General features: G+C 41.3%; 1 protein-coding gene across 1 annotated transcript in view; it reads right to left on the reverse strand.

Annotated features, from left to right (window-relative positions):
- LOC137652936 (dynein axonemal heavy chain 7-like) overlaps positions 1–24,863 on the reverse strand; it is a 170,904-nt gene that overhangs the window by 40,218 nt on the left and 105,823 nt on the right. Inside the window, exons 50-66 of the mRNA XM_068386330.1 lie at positions 19,422–19,563; positions 18,037–18,150; positions 17,452–17,592; positions 16,946–17,104; positions 15,326–15,459; positions 14,229–14,324; positions 7,167–7,347; positions 6,194–6,421; positions 5,659–5,760; positions 5,051–5,177; positions 4,305–4,525; positions 3,878–3,998; positions 3,308–3,447; positions 3,064–3,152; positions 1,769–1,922; positions 1,330–1,463; positions 583–774 (exon numbers count right to left, since the gene is read on the reverse strand). Of these exons, the coding sequence (XP_068242431.1) occupies positions 583–774; positions 1,330–1,463; positions 1,769–1,922; positions 3,064–3,152; positions 3,308–3,447; positions 3,878–3,998; positions 4,305–4,525; positions 5,051–5,177; positions 5,659–5,760; positions 6,194–6,421; positions 7,167–7,347; positions 14,229–14,324; positions 15,326–15,459; positions 16,946–17,104; positions 17,452–17,592; positions 18,037–18,150; positions 19,422–19,563 (2,475 nt within the window). The remainder of the gene's footprint in view (positions 1–582; positions 775–1,329; positions 1,464–1,768; positions 1,923–3,063; positions 3,153–3,307; positions 3,448–3,877; positions 3,999–4,304; positions 4,526–5,050; positions 5,178–5,658; positions 5,761–6,193; positions 6,422–7,166; positions 7,348–14,228; positions 14,325–15,325; positions 15,460–16,945; positions 17,105–17,451; positions 17,593–18,036; positions 18,151–19,421; positions 19,564–24,863) is intronic.

Raw genomic sequence — 24,863 nt, forward strand, 5'->3', positions numbered from 1 at the left:
GAAATCTTGAGGAAATTTTTGTCAATGAGATTTTGAGGGGGAATTTTGATGGGGACATTTTGGGGCATGTTGGGGGATTTAGGAATTTTTAAGGATATTTAGGAGGAGATTTTAGAGAAGATTTAATGCATCACTAAAGTAAGTATAAGTTGAATGAAAAATAGATATAGATAAAAACAATGAGAATGAAGGAAGTCAATAAAAACATGTAATAATGCCAATGGTGGGTAAAAATAAAACAGATATTTATAAACCATATGAATGATCAAAGGATTCTAAAAAAATCCAATCAGAATTTGGAAGATTATTTGTATCTTGTACTAGAAGTTTGTGCATTTTAACAGATTTAGATTAAGGGAAATCCTATAAATGACATACAGTTCTTTAATTAAGTCTGCAATAATACTATTTAAGTAAAGCCAAAGAAATAAATGTATATAACTTGTTATATTTTGACTAAGAAGCACACTGATACATCCACACACATACATATAATATAAATACCTATATATACCGAACCAAACACCTACCATACATGACTTGACATACATTCTACATCTCCTTAAGGCAAGTACGACTTACTTTTTATTCTGGGCAGTTTGGAGCATGAGGGTAACTCTCTCCTCCTCGAGTTCCGGCTTCTCGTGAGCCACTACGAGGGCGAGCAGCTGGTCCTCAAGGCCGGCACCCGTCAAGGCAAAATTAACGAGGGTGACCTTCACGGACACTTCCGGGACGTAGTTGGGGTTGCTCATTTTTGTAGTCAGGTACATTCTGAAAGGTGAGAGGGTATACAGTTATAATAATAATAATAATAATAATAATAATAATAATAATAATAATAATAATACCAATACTAATAATAATAATAATAATAAAAATAATAATACCAATAATAATAATAATAATAATAATAATAATAATAATAATAACAATAATAATAATAACAATGGTAATGATGATGATGACAGTTGTTATTATTGTAAATTCTAAAGGCATATTAAGTAATAGAATACTTTTCCTTCCAGAATATGATTATATTTCTATTTACAGTAATAAATATATCATTTATGATTTTAGTTTAATTTTATAGTTGTCACCATTATCTGAAAACAACAATTATAACAATCACCATCATCATTATGATGATAATAGCAAAAAATAAGATAAAGTAATGAAATGTTGATAAAAATAATACTAATATCAACAATAATTAGTTATCATAACTATTATTATCCCAATTATTTGTATTATCATTATTATTACTGTTATAATCATAACTATTATTACTATTACTAATATAAAATGGCACTGAATTCAGCATATTACCTGAAATCTGCCGAATACTCTATGGTGGCATCTCCCAGCTTGATACAGGTTGAGCCACTCTGTTTGAACGTCTGCTTTAACAATAGTGGTTCTAGAATCGGGTCTAGTTCTTCTCCTACATTCTCCAGAAGCACCTATATATGAGAGGGATGTAGTTAGGAAACTATTAGAAATGCATGAAATAAAAAAATGTATATGAATTTATCAATTTTAAAAAATCTGAGAGAGAGAGAGAGAGAGAGAGAGAGAGAGAGAGAGAGAGAGAGAGAGAGAGAGGATTCAAGCCACAATGACCAGCACAAGGGCCAGGGAGCTACTTCAGAGACAGAATGAAAGAGATATTGTAATAAATGATAAATAACGTATCTAAGTTTGCTGACATAAATGAGAGAGAGAGAGAGAGAGAGAGAGAGAGAGAGAGAGAGAGAGAGAAACTGACCGGCTGTCCGAACTGGACGCAGTTTTCCAACGTCCGGATGAAATCCGGATCCGAAAGCTTGACCACCTGGAGCGAATTGTCCTTCTCCATGTTCCGGATCCATTTGTTGGCCTGACCTTGGGGGTCAATCAGGAGGGGCCAGCGGGTGGTGTTACTTGGAAGGAATAGAGAGGTCAGCTGTTAGGCATAATAAGTCCTCATTAGTTTTTAATACTATGTTAATCTTATCATTTGAAAAGATTGGCTGAATAAACAGCCAAATATATTTGTTATTAGTATTTCAGTTGGGTGCTATTGCTATTAAAGGTACTAGTACTACTATTAACAATAACAATGATAATAATAAGAATACGAAGTATGATAATGATAGAATTAATAATAATACATGTACTAGGATCCTAATGATAATGATAAATTACTTTAAAAGTTCACAATTCAGCTTAAGAGATCGACCCTTATTATGTCATAAATAAAACAAATAACTTTCACCTCCCGTTAAAAGATAAATGCACGTTTGCATTTCTTGTTCTTAATAACATGTGAGATTGAATGACTAACGACCAACATACCATCAGAAACTAGCCTCATCTATAAGCAAAAATACAGATAATCGGTAGTTGTTAATTAATCACCATCGTAATTAACCTCATCACTCTGTGTAAAGGAGAAGATTATTGGCACAATAGAGTTCATAAATCATCTTGATGTTGTAGACATGGTTATTAATAATCTTTATGGCTAAAGTCTCCTATCACAGAAAATAGTCCAATATTCTGCGTTGAATTATTAATAACCTGGCGATGCTACTAATAATATACATCAGTTAATATTACTGGAACTCATTACCAGTACAGTCAGTCCCCTAAGGTATGTTACAAGGGCATGGATTATGTGAAGTCCTCCTCTTTTATCATGGCTTGCAGCTGACATAAGGATTTTTTGATGTATTGATTTCCATAATCTAACGTAGTGGCTAGAGTGGTTGAGGGAAACTACTGAATCCTCTTGAATCATAATGTGGTGTGAAAATATATCAGGGTCTAAGATGTCAATCAATACCAATCCATTCTCCAGTCTGCAAGAAGCTTTGGAATTCGTATGCTCAATTTTGGTCTCTTATAACGTTCCCATTTAAAAAAGATAGAGATCTACACCTCCCTCAATGATTGAGTCTAACTCTCCAATCTGCTTTTTACTTTTTCCCATTGCCTTCTGGCCTGGGCTACACACAGACATCTTTGATGTCCATCATATGGGTTTTGTACTCTAAAATTGTATTAATTCAAACATCCTACCAGATGATGACACCGTTGTCGATGCTGAAGGGATCGGTAGGAAGGCCATTCAAAGTCCAGTCCCTGATGGTTAGGGGATCCCCAAGAGCCTGTTGGATAGATAAATAAATAAATTATATAATAAACAAATAAACAGTTTGAAATAGGTATGTTAAACCCAAAAGTAAAAATCCCCACATTAAACTTCTCTCTCTCTCTCTCTCTCTCTCTCTCTCTCTCTCTCTCTCTCTCTCTCTCCACTTACCGAAGCAAGTTCAAACTCCCCAGAGCAGGGAACTCCTTGGTCTCTACACTCCTGAAGCCAACGGGAAGTTTGCTCGGCACGATACTCTGGCGTGAAGGCACCCAGGTAGGCTATGTCCCCTGCAGCTAGTAACATATCACCTGAAATTTGAGAAAGATCTAGTCAACGACATAATTGGGGATATTTATACACATACATACATACATACATACATACATACATATATATATATATATATATATATATATTTAAATACCCTTGTATGTGACTTTCACTTATTTTTTATATTAAAGGTACAAATTACTGAATACCTTAGATGAAGTATACTTTGAATTAAATTTTGCCACCATATACATAAAAAGAAACTGATTATCAAGTCACTGATCTTTCGGGTAGTCTATTTATTACGGCAACCATGTTATTTATTGAAATTGCCCTTCCAATAGCTTACTTATAAGCACTGAATGGTCTTTTAGTATTCATAAAATCTATATAGGGACAACTTTTCACTCACTGAACATATCCATGATCCAGGTGACATAAATGCCCACAGATACCTTCCGTACATACCTGTCAGATATATGTAAACCTGAGCCAGGTGATGGGCATTGTCTGTCCATCTCGTCTTCTCACCCCCAAGGGCGGCTAGGAGCTGCTCAGCTCGGTCTTTCTTGATGCTGCATAGCTCCACCTGTAGAATCCATAAGATCATTATTGGAGGGTATATATGGTAAGAACAAGGTCTTGAATAAGTACTGATGATGGGAATATTTTTTTCTTAATTTTTAAATTGGGCAGTACAGCAAATCTCCCAATTTCCAATGGGTACTAGTTTCAATGTCTTTGACAGTACATGACTCATATCTTGTTTATCCTTCCCCACAGCGTATAATCTTCCTTTAAACAAATAAATCCAAAAATTTGATCAAAACCTACAGAATATAAATTACTTTAATCCAGATCAACATCTCTGGTACCCATGATCCCCAAAACTTACCGTCTGTTCCAGTTCCAGTTTTTCCTTCTTGACGGTGTCTAGTTCTGCCTGTAGTCCGGCCAACTCCTCCTGCACACCCCTCAGGGCTTCTTGCTTCTTTCTCAGCTCTCCCATGAGTCCCTGGTACTGCTGGTCTGCCCTCTGAAGGGCCTCGCGTTTTGGTGCTACCTTCCGGTCTACCTCTTCGTAACGTTCCATGGCTAACACCCACTTACATAAACCTGGAATAACAAGGCTTTCCTTGAAAAAACATTCCAAATACTGGGGATGAGGAGGCCATTCAGCACTAAAGAGCAAGGGGGGGGGAAACCTCATAGTTTCAGTAAGAAGTAATAATTAAAAGGGGTTCAATAGTAAGATGGAAAAGAGCAAATAGAATGGAGGTAAAGTAGAATTAAAAATGGGTGCAGTTAGGGGTCAAAGGAAGGCACTACTCCATAAAGGGTTAATAGAATGTGGAACTAGTAATTAATAATCTAAAAACACAAATACTGTACCATTAATGTTAAAATAAAAATAATTTCTCATTTTGATGGTGGAAATTGCTCTCATGCCTTCCAAATAAACAAGAAGAAATGCTATTTTCATAAGCATAAGGTTTTGAGCAAACCGTTTTTACTTTATATGTGGTTTACAAACATATTCCATCGATCTTGTTCATAATATACAGAGTCATTTAGCTGTAATCAGGAGCACTTACTTTCAGCATTCTACAAAGTCACTTAACCATAATGAGGAGCACTTACTTTCGGCAGCCTTGGAGGCCACTTTAATCTTCTCGGGTTTGAAGTCATCGTTTTCTACATACTTCGAACGAATCGTTTGGATGGCTTTCTGACTGATGTTCTCCTTGTCAAAGTTGAGAAGATTTTCCTGCCAAGGATGATTTAGAAGTTATGCTTAGCCATCTAGCTTAACTAAAAAAATTGAAAATATTGTGAAAAATAAGGGGTGTGAAAATTTTCGAAGAAATTTTCGGGAACAGACTTGTTTGATGATGGGACTTTTCCATGTTTATTAATTCATATAGATATTTATACTGTTTTGTTTTGTTAAAAATTTATGAATTAATCAGCAAAAGATTTTTACTTTTTTTTTATTTTACATTAATATATGGATCACTTCAAAGTTTGCTTTGGTTAGAAATTACACAATGTATTCAAATTCCTACTGTTTGTGAACATGCATCATGCATAAATTGCTTTCATGATATCTTTGGGGAGTTGAATATGAATGCATTAAGAACCATTTTTTTAATTTAGGTGTTTGCTATAAAATAAATTTACCTTAAATTCTACAACATTTAGGTTAAATCATAAATAATTCACCTAGAATTTCATATCAATGATCGTACCTTGAATTTTATATCTCCAAGAAGTCTTTTGCTAACAGACCAGAATTCTTCCACCATCTTGCCTGTGCCTTGAGGATCGGGTATGCGATCTGGTTTCTCTCCCTTGGTTCAAGAAAGAAAAAAAGAAAAAGTGTTATGAGATTTTACAGGTTAGGGCAGAGGAAAATACTTTTAAGAAGTCGGCACTGGGGCCGGAAGATCATTCAGTGCTTATAAGTGAGATATTGGGAAGGCAATTTCAATAAATTACATGATTACCATAATAAATGCTAAATTTGGATAAGTCCACTGATTGTAGAATAAATAAATTGACAATTCAATAACTAAAAAGATTTTTGCAAAACATTTAATCTAACAATAAAAAAAAGAAAGAAAATTCAACATAACCATTTCGAGAAGCGGGTATGTTATTAGGTACGAAGGGAATTGTATTAATACCATTTAAACAACTATAAAAAAAATAAAAAAGATACTATATATAGTTAGGAAATAATTAGAAACCAAACTATTAATCTTCCTTTAACTAACCACTTACCAGTAGGACGCAAACAGCCTCCATGACGAGCTTGACTCCTGCCGGAGGATTTTTCATGGCCTTGATGAAGACAATGTCATCCTGTTTGATGGTGTTAAGGGCCTCTGTTGCCTCCTCTAGAAGGGGCAGGGCTAGGTTCAGTTCGGCTTCGCATTCCTTCCGGATTAAATTGGCTGCTTCGGCTGCCTCATTCGCCACCTCTTCGTCCTGTCTCACCACTCGCTCGACCTACAGTCCAGAAGATTGATCTATTATTAGAAAGGTAACCAGAATTGGATGGTTGATCTATTATTAGAAAGGTGACCAACTCCAAAGATGGGTCTATTATTAGAAAGGTGACCAACTCCAAAGATGGGTCTATTATTAGAAAGGTGACCAACTCCAAAGATGGGTCTATTATTAGAAAGGTGACCAACTCCAAAGATGGGTCTATTATTAGAAAGGTGACCAACTCCAAAGATGGGTCTATTATTAGAAAGGTGACTAACTCAAAGATTGGTCTATTATTAGAAAATTGACCTAAATAAGGTGATAGACCAGATATTAAAAAGGTGATCTAATTCAGAATATTGAATAATCAGAAAATTGGCATATTGCTGAAAAAAATTACCTAGAATTGGGAAATTGACCTAGAACCAAATTGACCTACAATTAGCGGGCTGATTTAGAATTAGAGTTGACCTACGACTAGATGGCTTAACTATATAAACAGCTGACCAAGAATAAAAAAATTAACTAAGAATCTTAAAGCTCACTCAAAATTGGAGGGTTATCTATTAACAGAAAGTAGACTTAAAATCAGAAAAAATTACCTAGATTCAGTGGGTTGGCTTATGATCAGAAAGTTGACTGAAAATAGAAAGCAGACTCATAGAGCCGGTATACAAGCTTAGAATTGACATAGAAGCTGAATGTTGACCCTGAATAAATTCCCCAAAATTCCCTTAAGTTTTTCTTCTTTCCCCTCACTTACCTCTGCCACCTCTCCCCTCCTCTTCTCTACCACTGCCATCTTATCCTCTACCTCTCTTGTTTTCTGCAACAAGATGGGCTGCAGATTCAACAGCTCCTGTTGCATGGCTAAGACAGACGTCTCGGCTTCTTCCAGCCTGGCCAAGCCTGTAGTGTAGCGACATTCCAGTTTTTTTACCTCCCTGTGTTGGTAAACAGATGTTCATTATTATTTTAAGGTTAAAACTTTCTTTTAATTTAAAAAAAACAGGGGATTAATTAAAATATGAGTAATTGAAATTAACAAGATCGCTTAATGAAAGTTAGATTTTTTCATGGAATTAAGATCCTTTTAGTTAAGGATATTTACTTCCACTTTAAAGAATTTAAAATAACAAAGTTTCTGTTAAAGTAATATTTTCATTCCAATTTTAAATCTTTGAATTGAGAATTGAGAATTTAAGTATCAAACGTATGGATTCTTATGCAGTACACTTGTGTGTATGCTTATAAAAAATGTTATTTTTATTAATAAAATAAATTTTTGAATATACTTACCCGGTGATTATATAAGCTGCAGCTCTGCTGCCCGACAGAAAAACTCTACGTTCAAAATACGCCAGCGATCGCTATGCAGGTAGGGGGTGTACATCAACAGCGCCATCTGTCGAGCAGGTACTCAGTACTCAATGTAAACACAGAACTCAATTTTCTCCTCGGTCCACTGGGTCTCTATTGGGGAGGAAGGGAGGGTCCTTTAATATATAATCACCGGGTAAGTATATTCAAAAATTTATTTTATTAATAAAAATAACATTTTTCAATATTAAACTTAGCCGGTGATTATATAAGCTGATTCACACCCAGGGGGGTGGGTAGAGACCAGCATTACTTGTTTACATTATTATGAGCTAAGTATTTTGTATTTCATTTTAGCAGTTATTCAAAATAACAAACATAAAATAAATAAGTACCTGGTAAGGAAGTCGACTTGAACAATTACTCTGCCTTTTTAAGTACGTCTTCCTTACTGAGCCTCGCGATCCTCTTAGGATGTTGAGCGACTCCTAGGAGCTGAAGCATCAAGGGTTGCCACCCATACTAAAGGACCTCATCAAAACCTCTAATCTAGGCGCTTCAGAAGAAAAGAATTTGACCACCCGCCAAATCAACCAGGATGCGAAAGGCTTCTTAGCCTTCCGGACAACCCAAAAAACAACAATAAAAAACATTTCAAGAGAAAGATTAAAAAAGGTTATGGAATTAAGGGAATGTAGTGGTTGAGCCCTCACCCACTACTGCACTCGCTGCTACGAATGGTCCCAGGGTGTAGCAGTTCTCGTAAAGAGACTGGACATCTTTAAGATAAAAAGACGCGAACACTGACTTGCTTCTCCAATAGGTTGCGTCCATTATACTCTGCAGAGATCTATTTTGTTTAAAGGCCACTGAAGTTGCGACAGCTCTAACTTCATGTGTCCTTACCTTCAGCAAAGCATGGTCTTCCTCATTCAGATGGGAATGAGCTTCTCGTATCAACAGTCTGATATAATAGGAAACTGCATTCTTTGACATAGGTAAAGAAGGTTTCTTAATAGCACACCATAAAGCTTCTGACTGTCCTCGTAAAGGTTTAGTTCGTCTTAAATAGAACTTAAGAGCTCTAACAAGGCATAAGACTATCTAGTTCATTTCCAACCAAATTTGAAAGGCTTGGAATATCGAACGATTTCGGCCAAGGACGAGAAGGTAGCTCGTTTTTGGCTAGAAAACCAAGCTGTAAAGAACATGTAGCCGTTTCAGATGAAAATCCGATGTTCCTGCTGAAGGCGTGTATCTCACTGACTCTTTTAGCTGTTGCTAAGCAAACGAGGAAAAGAGTCTTTAAAGTGAGATCTTTAAAGGAGGCTGATTGTAGTGGCTTGAACCTTTCTGACATAAGGAATCTTAGTACCACGTCTAAATTCCAACCCGGTGTAGCCAAACGACGCTCCTTCGAGGTCTCAAAAGACTTAAGGAGGTCCTGTAGATCTTTGTTGTTAGAAAGATCTAAGCCTCTGTGACGGAAGACTGCTGCCAACATGCTTCTGTAACCTTTGATTGTGGGAGCTGAAAGGTATAATAGGAAGTCAGCTATTTGGGTTACAGAGGTACTGGTTGAGGATACTGATACCGACTTGCACCAGCTTCGGAAGACTTCCCACTTCGACTGGTAGACTCTAAGAGTGGATGTCCTCCTTGCTCTAGCAATCGCCCTGGCTGCCTCCTTCGAAAAGCCTCTAGCTCTCGAGAGTCTTTCGATAGTCTGAAGGCAGTCAGACGAAGAGCGTGGAGGCTTGGGTGTACCTTCTTTACGTGTGGCTGACGTAGAAGGTCCACTCTTAGAGGAAGAGTTCTGGGAACGTCCACCAGCCATTGAAGTACCTCGGTGAACCATTCTCTCGCGGGCCAGAGGGGAGCAACTAACGTCAACCTTGTCCCTTCGTGAGAGGCGAACTTCTGCAGTACCTTGTTGACAATCTTGAACGGGGGGAATGCATAAAGGTCTAGATGGGACCAATCCAGTAGAAAGGCATCTATATGAACTGCTGCTGGGTCCGGGATTGGCGAGCAATAAATTGGGAGCCTCTTGGTCATCGAGGTTGCAAAGAGATCTATGGTAGGTTGGCCCCATGTGGCCCATAGTCTCTTGCACACATCCTTGTGTAGGGTCCATTCTGTTGGGATGATTTGACCCTTCCGACTGAGGCAGTCCGCCATGACATTCATGTTGCCTTGAATGAACCTCGTTACTAGAGAAAGGTTTAGATCTCTTGACCAGGTGAGGAGGTCCCTTGCGATCTCGTACAACGTCATAGAATGGGTCCCTCCTTGCTTGGAGATGTACGCCAAGGCCGTGGTGTTGTCTGAGTTCACCTCCACCACCTTGCCTAGAAGGAGGGACTTGAAGCTTTTCAAGGCCAGATGAACTGCCTGTAGCTCCTTGCAGTTGATATGTAACGTTCTTTGATTCGAGTTCCAAGTTCCCGAGCATTCCCGACCGTCTAATGTCGCACCCCAGCCCGTGTCCGATGCGTCCGAGAAGAGAACGTGGTTGGGGGTCTGAACAGCCAGGGGCAGACCCTCTCTGAGGTTGATGTTGTCCTTCCACCAAGTCAGTGATGACTTCATCTTCTCGGAAATGGGGATCGAGACCGCTTCTAGCGTCTTGTCCTTTTTCCAGTGAACAGCTAGGTGAAATTGAAGGGGACGGAGGTGCAGTCTCCCTAACGCAATGAACTGTTCCAGGGATGAAAGTGTCCCTATCAGACTCATCCACTGTCTGACTGAACATCGGTCCTTCTTTAGCATGTTCTGGATGCATCCTTGGGCTTGACTTGTTCTGGGGGCCGACGGAAAAGCCCGAAAAGCTTGACTGTGAATCTCCATCCCTAAGTACACTATAGTTTGGGATGGGACCAGTTGGGACTTTTCCATATTGACCAGGAGACCCAATTCCTTGGTCAGATCTAGAGTCCACTTTAGATTCTCCAGACAGCGACGACTGGAAGAAGCTCTTAGAAGCCAGTCGTCCAAATAGAGAGAGGCTCTGATGTCCGCTAAATGCAGGAATTTGGCAATATTCCTCATCAGTTTCGTAAAGACAAGAGGAGCCGTGCTTAGGCCAAAGCACAGGGCTTGAAATTGGTAGACAACCTTTCCGTAAACGAACCTCAGAAAAGGTTGGGAATCTGGGTGGATGGGGACGTGAAAGTAAGCGTCCCTTAGGTCTAAAGAGACCATCCAGTCTTCCTTCCTGACCGCTGCTAGAACAGACTTTGTGGTCTCCATGGCGAACGTCTGCTTTGTGACAAAGACATTCAGAGCACTGACGTCTAGCACCGGCCTCCACCCTCCTGTCTTCTTTACCACTAAGAAGAGACGGTTGTAGAAGCCCGGGGATTGATGGTCCCGGACTTTGACTACCGCTCCCTTTTCTAGTAAGAGAGACACCTCTTGCTTCAAAGCTAGTCTCTTGTCCTCCTCTCTGTACCTGGGAGAGAGATCGATGGGAGACGTTGCTAGAGGGGGTTTGCGTACAAACGGGATCTTGTACCCTTCTCTGAGCAACTTCACAGATTGTGCATCTGCGCCCCTTTTCTCCCAGGACTGCCAGAAGTTCTTGAGTCTGGCTCCCACTGCTGTCTGAAGAAGGTGGCAGTCAGACTCTGCCCTTAAAGGACTTGGTACCTTTCTTCTTATTCCCACGTCTCCCTTCGGCACGAGCACCTCCTCTGCTGGAGGCTCTGCCACGAAAGGGCGGAATGAATCTGGACGCTGGAGTGTCCATCCTGGGTCTAGACACGGTAGGCAAAGGGGTGGCTTTGCGGGCAGAGGACGCAACCAGGTCATGCGTGTCTTTTTGAATCAAGGAGGCAGCAATCTCCTTTATCAACTCCTCTGGGAAAAGGCACTTTGAGAGAGGAGCAAACATAAGTTCCGATCTCTGACACTGTGTTACTCCAGCTGACAAGAAGGAGCAAAGGTTTTCCCGTTTCTTGAGGACTCCGGAAACGAACGAAGCTGCAAGCTCACTGGAACCGTCCCGTATGGCCTTGTCCATGCAGGACATAATGAGCATGGAAGTTTCCTTGTCAGAAGGGGAGATCTTCCTGCTCAACGCTCCCAAACACCAATCCAAAAAGTTAAAAACCTCGAAGGCTCTGAACACTCCTTTCATCAGATGGTCTAAGTCTGAAGGAGTCCAACAAATCTTGGAGCGTCTAATGGCTAGCCTGCGGGGAGAGTCTACTAGACTTGAGAAGTCGCCCTGGGCAGAGGCAGGAACTCCCAAGCCGAGAACTTCTCCCGTGGCATACCAGACGCTCGATCTGGAAGAGAGTTTCGCAGTGGGAAACGTGAATGCTGTCTTCCCAAGGTGCTTTTTGGACTGCATCCATTCTCCCAACACTCGTAAAGCTCTCTTAGACGAGCGGGCGAGGACGAGCTTCGTAAAGGCAGGCGCGGATGACTGCGTGCCTAAAGCGAACTCAGATGGAGGAGAGCGTGGGGCCGCAGAAACAAACTGATCAGGATACATCTCCCTGAACAGTGCAAGAACTTTCCTAAAGTCCAAGGAGGGTTGCGTGGTCTTGGGTTCGTCGATGTCCGTATGCGGGTCGTCAATGTGTGCAGCGTCGTCATCATCAGAGTCCATCATCTGAATACTGAGGAGGAAGCGGCAAAGGAGTAGGAATTGGCTGGTCAGCTGAGTCCGGCAGCACGGGTGCATGCGTGACTGAACCGGACGCAACGTCATGGAACTGTTGCCCAGTCTGTGAGCTGGCAACAGCCATAGCAGCGCGGGGGCGCAAAGCGTCTACTCCAGACTGTCTAGTCTGCTGTGGGCGAGTAGTGGTAACCACACTGGGTTGCGGAGGTTGACGCACCGCGTCAAAACAAAACAACTTATGTTGTTGTTGTAACTCGCGAACGTCAACGGAAGGTTCCGTGCGTCGCTGAACGTCAACATGCGTCTGGCAGGGTACACTGGAACGCATGGGTGGCGGGACTCTCACAGCTGGAGTGCGGGAGAAGGTAGCCTCAGCGTCCACTGGACGCACAACCGTGGGTGGTTGTAGGCTAGCGGTTGGTGCAGCGTCAACCTTCTCCGCACAAAAGTCCTGCATTAATGACGTTAACTGTGTCTGCATGGTCTGCAGCAAAGACCACTTAGGGTCTACAGTAGCAGGTGCGGCAACAGACGGTGTTACTGCCTGATGCGGTACCGCTTTGCCTCTCTTAGGAGGTGTGCAGTCATCGGAAGACTGCAGCGAGTCCAAACTGACCCAGTGGCTACAACTGGGCCGTTGGACTTGCGCGGAAGGGACCGACTTGCGTTTAAGAGGCCGTGAGACCTTGGTCCATGGTTTCTTTCGAGAAACATCTTCCGCAGACGAGGAATAAATGGGCTCTCTCGTCTTCTTGTGGGTGGGGCGATCTTGGTTAGATACGTCCGAAACCACGGAGGGAACGTCTGTTCGCTGATTAAAGCCTCTCGAACCCTTTGGTCGTACGACATTGCTTCTCCCCTGGGCTTGGGAGCTTGCAAGAGGTCCCGGACTGGGAGGACGACAGGCACGAACAGACGAACCCTCAAGCGCAACACTATCTACAACACTTTCCACAACACTACCACTCACTTTGTCACTACCCACTGCACTCTTACACTTCAACTCCTTGACGTCTGCCATGAGTTTGGTTACGGTCACTCGCCAATGTCTCGACTCTCACACCCAGAGCCTGGATGGCACGCATCATATCTGCCATCGAAGGTTGTTGAGTGCTAGAAGGGGGATCAGGAGCAACCACTACAGGGGAAGGAATAGGTTGTGGGGCATGAGGAGAGGAAAAATCAACGGAGCGAGATGAACTTCTCCTGACCCTATCTCTCTCTAGCCTACGTGTGTATTTCTGGAATTCGATGAAATCGAATTCCGAAAGCCCAACGCATTCCTCACATCGATCTTCCAATTGACAGGTCTTATCCCGACAATTGGAACAAATGGTGTGAGGATCGATAGAGGCCTTCGGAAGACGCCTTGAACAGTCCCTAGCATTACACTTCCTGAATTTAGGGACTTGAGAAGGGTCAGCCATCTTGAATTAGTCAAAGGGGAATTCAAAATCTATCCAAAGTCGTCAACAAATAATCCAAAATCAATAAAAGAATGCAAGGATGTATTGAAGATAACGTCTGCAAAGCGAAAGCTAATAACTAGAAATGTGTACTTCACCAAAATATGTGAAAACCAATCCAGTAAGCAACAGCGAATTTAGTAGGTCTTGCCGGTGGCACGACAGAGAGAAAATTGAGTTCTGTGTTTACATTGAGTACTGAGTACCTGCTCGACAGATGGCGCTGTTGATGTACACCCCCTACCTGCATAGCGATCGCTGGCGTATTTTGAACGTAGAGTTTTTCTGTCGGGCAGCAGAGCTGCAGCTTATATAATCACCGGCTAAGTTTAATATTGAAAAATGTCCATACAATTCAGTATTAACATTATTTTGAAGTTATACAAAACAGATTGAAATAACCCACCCTCTCCTTCGCTCCAAGATGACCATGTATGTTGCGAGAAGCTGAAGGTATGAGGTCGGTGTGACGTAATTGTATCGACGGAGATGTTTGAGAAACCTGAGGAAGGAGAGAGAGAGAGAGAGAGAGGTTAATATTCTTAATTGTATCTATAAAAGCAAAAAACTAAGATTAGATTTAATCTCTACTAAATCCATTCACTGAATGCCATCATGTTTACTTTTCCAACCCTAAAAATTAATTACATTTATTCTAAAAGATATATTCTCAAGTTTTCTATACACATTTCTGTTCTTGCCATCAGACTAAACAATAAAAATAAAAAAATAATGTTAACACTCTTACCATTTCTTTCAACAAGGAAGAACTAGCAATTCTCAAAAATATTTTCTTTCTTGATCTACACCAAATAAGAATTCTTAAAATTCTTTACTCTCTTAAGCAAAAAAAAAAAATTAACACAGTTTTCTTTAGTTGTCTCCAACTTAATATGCTGAAAAAAATATAAAAATTTTCTAGTGTTTCCATAAAATGTACAAAAAAAAAAAAAAAAATGAAAATATTCATATTATCTTCAAAAAAGTATCCATGTTTCTTTTGATTATGTTCAGTTTACTAATTATCTATGATGAAAAAAAAAATGGATAAAAATTATCTAAAAAAAATTCTTGTCCCTTTCTCAAACACAAAAATATTTGGGCTAACAGTTTTGATTTGTAAAATTACTGCCATATGGACTGGGGCAGAGGCCGGGGAGGTCCTTCAGCATAGCTTTACGTACAACAGGGGTAAACCTTGCATTTACATTATGAAGTAAAAGTTAAAAGAGGTTGAACAGCAAGATGGAAGAAAGGAAGTGGCAACGGACGCAAAACAGAAGGAAAAAAAAGTGTAGCTAGGGATGGAAGGAATACTGAAAAGACCATTCAATCATTAATACAGTGCTCTACTTAAAGTTTATATAATTTTTCTTAATGAAAATCTAGCCAAAGTTAGGGACTCTCTTGGGACTTGGTGGTGGTTTGAGGCTTCCTAAATAGTCAAGCGAGACACCTTTCCTTCTAAACAAGCTGTTCTCAATAGAATTTTCTTGACGATACCTTTCAGAGAGGTCCTGCGTAGAAGTGTGGAAGTACTGGCAGAGGGATACGCAGCCCTTCAGAGTTTCCGCAGGCAATTCGACACCCTGCAGGAGCCTCAGGGCCACGGCTTCCAGGGCATCCTCGGGCCATGGCTAGTAAAACAAAAAAAGAACATTACTGGGTATGAGTGATAATCATCGAGTGATAATGATAGAGTCGAGAGTAATTAAAATTAGATAAAATTAACTTAAAAACTGAAATATCTCTTTTTCCTGTATCCAGCTTCTCTTTAGATAACTCAGCATTGCACCGATTGCTTAATTGAATGCAAATTAAGTGGGGTCCTAAACTGCATATATCCAAGCCTTTTTAGTCTTTCACTGTAGCATTCTCTCGGGTAACAGTCCAATTTATTTAATGAGAATCTAATTATTCCAGAGTAATGATATTAATAATAACAATAATGTTATCCAGTGCATACTTTGGGGAGTAAAGCTTACTTTATTCCATAAATCAAGCTTAATCATCAAAATATATTATAAAAAATAAGATCTCAATCCATTATAAACCATCTAATTCTAATATGAATATAAATTTAAATCTCTTATGTGCATATACAAACAACCCTGGAATACCGGTACTTGCAATACCTATGCTCATTTAAGCAGTAAATTAGATCCTGATCAATTACTAAATTAAGGTGGATTATCGTTACCATTCTTATAAAATAGTTTAATGCGTCTAGTAATGAAGTTCTGATCGATATTTGAACATGGAATATGGTGTACTAAAGTGAGAAAGGACAGAAAGAAACAAAGGAATATTAAAAGGTAGAAATCAAAGCAATGAAACGCTGTATGCAGCCCCTAGTAATGCCTGCAGCGTGCTTTGAAAAGGGACACTTGACTGGTTCTCCCCTATGACCAAAAGTATGGAGGCTGAGTCTCATTTTATCGACTCAGGATGATTCTGGCATTCATTGACAGCTGGATTGGACGGTAGACACACGGTCAGGACTAAACTACTAGCATTGAAAATGCAAGCCCAGTGGTAATCCTTATAGTTAGGTAAACACTTTTGCACACACACACTATATATATATATATATATATATATATATATATATATATATATATATACATATATATATATATATATATATATATATATATGTGTGTGTATATATATATATATATATATATATATATATATATATATATATATACATATATATATATATATATATATATATATATATATATATATATATATATATATATATATACATATATATATATATATATAATATATATATATATATATATATATATATATATATATATATATATATATATATATATAATGCTCCCTTTCTGAGTGGGGATACCTTAACATGGTGAAAGGGCTTGCCTATCACCATAATCTTCAAAGCTGTACTAGTTTGGGCCACCCATACTAGGTCGGCTTACTGTGAGCAATTAGACAAATATTTCCCACCATCACCACTCCACAGTGGCCAATGTGGTGATGAAATCTGGGGAAACCCCAAACATAAATAAAGACATGTCTGAGGCCTTTGTCCTGCAGTGGACTGGAAATGGATGCCTTTGTTGTTATTCTTGTATATATAATGCTCACCTGGAACCAGTCAATGGTGCAACATGAAAGGAGAGCAGGGAACTTTCTCAGTCTGTTCCTGAAGGCCTCCCCACAGGGGGACATCGCAAGGACGACGTGTAGCTGTTCCCTCACCCGTTCGACAAACAACGCCCAAAGAGCGGCCGTGCTTCCATCCGTCTATGGGAAAGATGATAATGATAATAATAATAATGATAATAATAATAATAATAATAATAATAATAATAATAATAATAATAATTATAACCATGAGTTAGAAGCTGTCTGTGCTAGTGGAAGGTAACATTTTTCTTCACTGAAGTAATTCCATTTTATGAATATTTATTTTTTTAACCTAATACAAAACAGACAGCTATCACTACAACTATTCATAACAAGAATTATTAATAATGTACTTATAAAAGTTAAAACAGAAGTAATAACAGTAGGATCAAATGTATAAAAAAAAAAAAACACAATACGTTTGATTCATACAAAATCTTCATGCAAATTCTGGACGACCAAACCTGTTTGCTCTTATCCCTCTGTCTGTCAATATTCCTCATCTTGTCGCAAATGGTGTGTTTCTCGTCCGATGGATAGAGCCCCGGGATCTCACCTATGCTGAGGATGCTGCTGATGGCCTCTAAGAAGATCTCATTCTTTATCTAGAAGAAATGGATACAAATGAACATGGCATATCTCCACAGTAAACTATGGGATATTCCATCACTTATTCATAGTCCTCCTTTCTGAGTGGGGATACCTTAACATGGTGAAAGGGTTTACATATTATCATGATCAGCAAAGCTGTACTAGTCAAGGCCACCCATGCTAGGTTGGTTTGCTGTGAGTGATCAGACTAAAGTCTCCCACCATTACCAATCCTCAATGGCCGGCGTGGTGATGAAAAGGCCAAACCCCAGACATGAATAAGGACGTGACTGAGGCCTTTGTCTTGCAGTGGATTAAGAACAGCTGCATTTGTTGTTGTTGTATCTATAGTCCTGCCCACAGATACATCGGAAACTATCACAATTGGTTGAAAAGGAAAAGTACACGGAGGGAGAGGAGAGGTTGATTTAATGTAGGAACTTCGTCAGAGTAGGTACCTGAGTGTCGCTGAAGAGGAAGACGATGTGGTTCTCCCCACCTCCTGCCTTCTTCAGAATTGTCTTAAGGTCTTCTCGCCATTCGTTCAGGCCATAGCTTCGACTCATCTCCACCTGCAGAAAAAAGTGCGTTGATTTAGACTCGGTTTCAGATTAAGATGACCCAATGCCAGAGCAGAGGTCTGCTCTAAGGTGTGAGAGAGTCTAGTACGCATGGTGTGGATGGACCGACTTTGCATAGCCAACAGAGATACAGTACTGTAAAAGAGTATCAATTGCTCTGCCCGGATAAGAGAGGAGGACTTATTGTAAGGTTAATATGCCTGCATTGTGAAATACCAAGCATTTTGGACTAATCTACCAGAATAGGCTATAACACTTTTGTTGGGTTCGACTCCAAGATAAAAGAGGAGGGTAGAGGAAATGTGGAAAAACCTGTAAGTTTGGTTGTAAAATTTCAGTAGTTCTGGTTTGCCTGTTGGGACAAAAAATCCTACCAATCCTGACTAAAAATATAAAAGATTTTACAGTAATTAACCTTATCAATAATGCTAACTTCTAAAACTACCAATTGTTTGAAACTGTTCAACAAGATTTAAGTATATAAAACAATCATTTCACAAACTTAATAACATTATTAAAAATCAAAATGATTGAAAAACTAGCAACAATTGTTTTTCAATCTCTAACAGTTATAATTTTAGAAAAAAATTATCTATTTCCTTTTGAAGCTTAACTATTCTAAAAAAAAGACAGACAACAAAAACACTTTTTTTTTTGTCACATAATTCTTTTTTCTCTAAGTAAAAGCACTCTATGGAACTAAACCAGCCTTAAGAATTGAAATGATTCAAAAAGAGCACTCCTCATAGATCTTTAAATCTGCAAATCACTGTTTTTCTTAAATAATGATTTGAAAAACATAATATTTCGAAGAATTGAAAATTACTCAAAAAAAAAAAAAAAATCAGAAAAACCATCACTGCGAAATTAAAATTATTCTAAATTATTTCACATATCTAAGCAAGGCTAAATCATTTCTAAAAAGGATACGCACCATCTTTTTAAAAGTAAAAAATATTTATTAACCCTTTGAGTAACATAGCTCGTATCTTATGTCCAGACATTCCTCCTCCCTTCGACACCATTAAACATTTCATGTCCAGCCATTACCAGTTTTTTCCTTTCTTTTATTATCTGGGCGTATGAAAAACTTTACAATATACTGTACTTGAAATTTTAAAATTATGTATCATTGGAAAGGGAATTTATTCACCTATACTACAGATAAAGTTGTAAAGTCCTTCTCTTAATGTTTAGTGTCAAGTACTTTGGTAAGTGGTAGGATTGAAAGGGTTAAAATACTGTAATTATCTAAGCCTTACCTCATACAGTTCATAATCGGTAATGTGTGCTGCCAGACGTGTGAGAGAATGTCGACCGCTGCCTCCCACACCCACCAGCATGGCGTGACCCCGAGGTTGGCGCAGTACCCGGCATATCCTTGCCAGGTGCTCTAGGGCAAACCTAATGGTGGAAAAATTGCCTTGATGTTAGACTGATTGATTCCAAGTTCCCTGGCATCATAGCTACTATGGGATTGGTTGAAAGAATGGTTGATGAGGATCAATCCAAGGTTTTAGAGGATGGCAAGATTTTAGCCGACTTTTAACAGGTAAATGGACTCATTCATTGAAAAACATACACATACAGTATATATATATATATATATATATATATATATATATATATATATATATATATATATATATATATATATATATATATAACGGATTTTGAGCGAAGCGAAAAATCTATTTTTGGGTGAGATAGCCATGGCGTCCTGATGGAAGGATCCTTTTTGGTAGCTTCCTTGGGTAATCACTACTAGGATTTTCCCAGAGAATTAAACCACAGGTTATCACAGAATTCTAACTTCTGGAGCGAGTATCCTAAGGGTTTCCCCTTAAGACATCGTGTATCAACAGGGTACACGCATGTATTAACGTGCCACATAGCTATCTACACCCCATATAGAGTTAACGCTTCAATATGGCGGACAGAGAGCGGCTGGGAGCTGAGCCGCAGCCAATCTAGATGTGGCGATATCGGTACTCGCGATGTAAACAGACGGACGCCATTGCTTTTGATGACGTCACGTCCGTCCTCATCCGAAAGTCTGGAGCTCGCTCATCACCATGATACAGTGGCGCAGGGCGGGACCTGATAACAGACAGGGCGGGTCCATCAGGACGCCATGGCTATCTCACCCAAAAATAGATTTTTCGCTTCGCTCAAAATCCGTTTTTTGGGCTCAAGCCATGGCGTCCTGATGGAAGAGTACCAGAGAATTAGTGTATCGTGGTAGACTTTTTCCCCTTTATAAGTGAGTGCTAAAACATTGAGCCGAAAGCATAGTGGTCTATACTAGAGCTACCGTGAGGCAGTTGCCTTCCTGCCCCCCTGGCATGGAAGTCCCCACGGGCTATGCTGAGATCAAAGTGGTCATGGGAAGGCTATTCATATAGGCTGAAGGAACAATGAGATCCAGAAGATAAGTCAGAGCGATTTGGTATTCGCGTCCAAACAAACTTGAAGAAGTGGTGGTTGTACACTTCGTGCATGGAGTTGACTCATCTTCATAATTGAGTAAGTATTCGCTAAGGAAACTTACTTTCTCTATATAAATAAATGCCCGGAGTAAATCCTGGCATTTTCCTTAACCAAGAATAAAGGGTAATAAAACTATGACAATTAGTATATTTCATAGTAAGAAAGGAGCGAGGGAGACGCACAAGTAATAAAATAGACATTTTATTAGATAATTGCAGGTAAATCAATACATGTCATGCAATAAATAGTAAAAAACATTTACATTGATAAAAATGTACATAGTCATAAAGGCGTGCTCTTGAGTCTGAAAGGGAAGAATCAAGTATTAGTAGGCACTCGTTCTACGGAACGTTAGTCTTTATGTAACACACGTCATGCACGTGGCATGTAGCACTCATGTGGTAATCTACTATGACATTTCACCTGAGGTAAGAACAGTTAAAGGTGGTTTCTGCTTCACTACGTATCACTTGAGGGTCAACATAGGCACCCGACGAGTTAGAGTCCCTAATAACTCACTGTTCTAAGCAGAGTTCAGAGCAGGTTTCATAACACTACCTGCGGCTACCACAAAATGTTTCACTTCGTGCACTTGTTTCGCATAATGTTTAAAGAAAACACGCGAGGATTTCCAGCCTGTATAGTTCTTGAGGCTTTCGAAATCCATACTCTGAAAGAAATTCAGAGACGAAGCGACTTTCCTAGGATCATGACCAGCGGGTGTACTGTCTGGATCCGCTCTGCGAATGAAGTAGGTGATTTTAGCTCTCAATTGTTTCAGTGACAGGTCGCTGCCCGATGTTTCTCCTTTGAAGAGTTGGCCTCCACCAAAGTTTGAAGTTCTATGAAGATAGACCTTAAGGCTCTCTACTGGACATAGAGAGGCATCTTCCTTCAAGGGGCATATCCTCCACGGGCCCCATCGTTTGGTAGGTAATTCGTTCTTTGCGAGAAACGTCGGATCAGGGAAGAGGGAGAGGTCTCCTGAATCGTTGAAAACGATATGTCCCTCTTCTCTAGATAGTGCCACTATTTCGCTGACTCGGGCTCCCGAAGCTAGAGCGAAGAGAAATATAACTTTCTGAGTCAGGTCCTTAAGAGGGCATGAATCATTGTCCAAGTTGGAGGCGAAGTGGAGAACTTTGTCTAGAGACCAAGTGATTGGTCTCGGAGGGGGTGCCGGTCGTAAACGGGCACAGGCCTTCGGTAGTTTGTTGAAGATGTCGCTAGACAGATCTATTTGGAAGGCGTATGACAAAGGTCTAGTCAAGGCCGATTTGCAAGTAGAAATCGTGTTGGCTGCCAAGCCTTGTCCATGAAGGTGAATGAAGAAGGACATGCAAAAATCTATGGTGATTTTCGAGGGGTTCTTTGCCTTGACGAAGGAGACCCATTTCCTCCAAGACGATTCGTATTGCCTTCTCGTGGATTCGGTCTTGTATTCCTCGAGGAAGTCTAGACTCTCCTTCGAAATCCCAAACCTTTTCTTAGCGGCTAGGGTGAGAAAATCATGAGATGAAGGTCCTTGATTTTCGATGATGAAGCGAAGACAGTCGACTTCTGTATTTGCTGGGAGAGAACTGGGTCCGGGAGGGGGATCAGCGTTGGCTGCATCTCCAGGATCAAGGGGTACCAGTTGCTGCGGGGCCACTTGGGAGCCACTAGAGCTGCTGTCCCTTTGAAGGTTCTCAATTTGGAGAGGACTTTCAGCAGAAGATTGGTGGGAGGGAACAGGTAAATCTTGGCCCATCTGTTCCAATCCAAGGTCATGGCGTCCACCGCTTCCGCTTTGGGGTCCTCGTACGGGGCTACATATCGAGGAAGTTGATGGTTGTCGCTCGTTGCGAAGAGGTCGATCTGGAGTTCTGGGACTCGGTGAGAGATGAAGGAGAATGATCTTGCGTCTAGAGACCATTCCGACTCTATCGGGTTTGTCCGAGATAGAGCGTCCGCTGTCACATTGCGGAATCCTTGTAGGTGAACTGCAGACAGGTGCCATTTCTTCCTTTCTGCCAGACGGAAGATTGTCAGGAGCACCTGATTTATCTTGGGCGATCTTGAGCCCTGGCGATTGAGACAACGCACTACCACGGAGCTGTCCAGGGTCAGGCGAATGTGTATCGACGGGGGCGGGGAGAGTTTCTTCAGCGTCAGAAGAACCGCCATGGCCTCCAAGATGTTGATGTGAAACGTCTTGAATAGGGGAGACCAAGTGCCTTGAGCCTGTTTTTGGTGGGAGTGACCTCCCCAACCCTCCAACGAAGCGTCCGTATGGATGTTGAGAGATGGAGGTGGGTGTTGGAGAGGAAGGGACCTTTTTAGGGCCCTCGCTTCTGACCACGGCTTTAGAAGAAGTCGAAGTCTGCTTGGGAGCCGTCTCTTGAGGTCTCTTCGAGCGATGGATGCGGAACGTCTCCAGACTCCCGCTGCATCCTTTAGCTGTGCACGAAGCACTGGGTTTGTGATCGAGGCGAACTGTAGAGAGCCTAGAACTTGTTCCTGCTGGCGTCTTGAGATCCGTTTGGATTTTAACAGTCGCTTGACAGACCCTGCTATTTCCTTCCTTTTCTTTGCTGGAATGGAAAGGCGGTGTGACTGAAGATTCCAGTGGATGCCTAACCATTGGAACTTCTGAGCTGGAGATAGGCGAGACTTTTTCGCGTTTATCTGGAATCCCAGGTGTTCGAGAAACTGGGTAACTTTTCTGCAGGATTCTATACAATCCTCGGGCGAGGGCGCCCACACTAGCCAGTCGTCGAGGTAGGCCATCACCTGGACGTTTCGGATGCGGAGCTGTTGTACTACTGCGTCCGCTAGCTTTGTGAATATCCGAGGGGCCACGTTGAGTCCGAAGGGCATGGCCAGGAAGGCATAGCTTTTCCGTTGGAGTCGGAATCCTAGGTAGGAGGAAGCGTGATGGTTCATTGGTATGTGCCAGTATGCGTCCGCCAGGTCTATCGAGACCGTGAAAGACCCTCGAGGCAGGAGGGTTCTGATCTGTTGAAGAGTCAGCATCTTGAACTTGTTGTTCGATATGAATACGTTGAGGGGGGATAAGTCCAGAATGACTCTGAGTCTGTCTGAGTCTTTCTTGGGGACACAAAACAGTCTCCCTTGGAACCTTGTGGACTTCACCCTTCTTATCACCTTCTTGTTCAAGAGGTCTAGCACATATTCTTCCAGGAGGGGGGTTGAACGTTGGAAGAATTGCTGGAAGGTTTGGGGTGGTTGCGCCCAGCTCCAGCCCAGACCTTTCTTGATGATGCTGTGTGCCCAGGAGTCGAAGGTCCAGCGATCCTGGAAGTGGCGGAGTCTTCCTCCCACCGGAAGCACTTCATTGCTTCTGGGGTCCCGAGGACTTGCTGCCTCGGCCGCTAGCTCCCTGTCCTCCTCTGCCTCTGGAGGGCCGGCGAGAGGAATCTCTGCCGGAACCCCTGCCTGAGCTTCTACCCTTGGGACGAAAGGTAGTGGAGTGCTGCTCGAAGGCGGGGTTGAAGGCCGGTGATGAGGACAAAACCGGCTGTGGGACCAACTGAAAGGTCTGTGGCGGCTGAGCGGCCACTTGGGGAGTAGCGGGTGCCGGAAACTGACGTCTGTGCTGACGTTGCTGGGGTCTATGCTTCGACTGCTTCCTCTTAGGCTGAGGACCGTCATCCTGAGAGGGCTTTCTCTTCCTAGACATGCCCCATTTGTTGAGAAGGTTCCTGTTCTCAGATGCGGCCTTGTCTGTGATCTCTTTCACTAGATCAGACGGGAAGAGGTACTTGCCCCAGATGTTGGAGGAAATCAGTTTCCGGGGTTCGTGTCTGACAGTGGCACTGGAGAACACGAATTCTCTGCAGGCTCTACGAGCTCGCATGAAGTGGTACAGATCCTTGACTAAGGTTGCCATATGAGATTTGGCAAGGACCATGTAATGGTCAGGGACTCTGGTGTCACCAGCCATTACGTCCATCTGGACCTGGAGAGTGAGAGATGCTGCCAGCCTCTCCTTCGTTTCCTTTTCCCTACGAAGGAGGTGATCGTTTAGCTTGGGGAGGTCCTCATTAAACTGACGTCCAGCAACGTCAGGATCTAATTTGCCCACCACGAAGGTGTGTTGCACATCCTTCCAGTGTTTGGTGTCGGGCGGGGTGACTGCGGAGAAAGGTCTGCATTCCTCCAATGCAGGGCAGGATTTCCCTTCTTCTACAGCCTTAAGGCAGGCAGCGAAG

This window comes from Palaemon carinicauda, chromosome 14 (assembly GCF_036898095.1).
Source record: "Palaemon carinicauda isolate YSFRI2023 chromosome 14, ASM3689809v2, whole genome shotgun sequence".
In the NCBI taxonomy this organism is placed as follows: domain Eukaryota; kingdom Metazoa; phylum Arthropoda; class Malacostraca; order Decapoda; family Palaemonidae; genus Palaemon; species Palaemon carinicauda.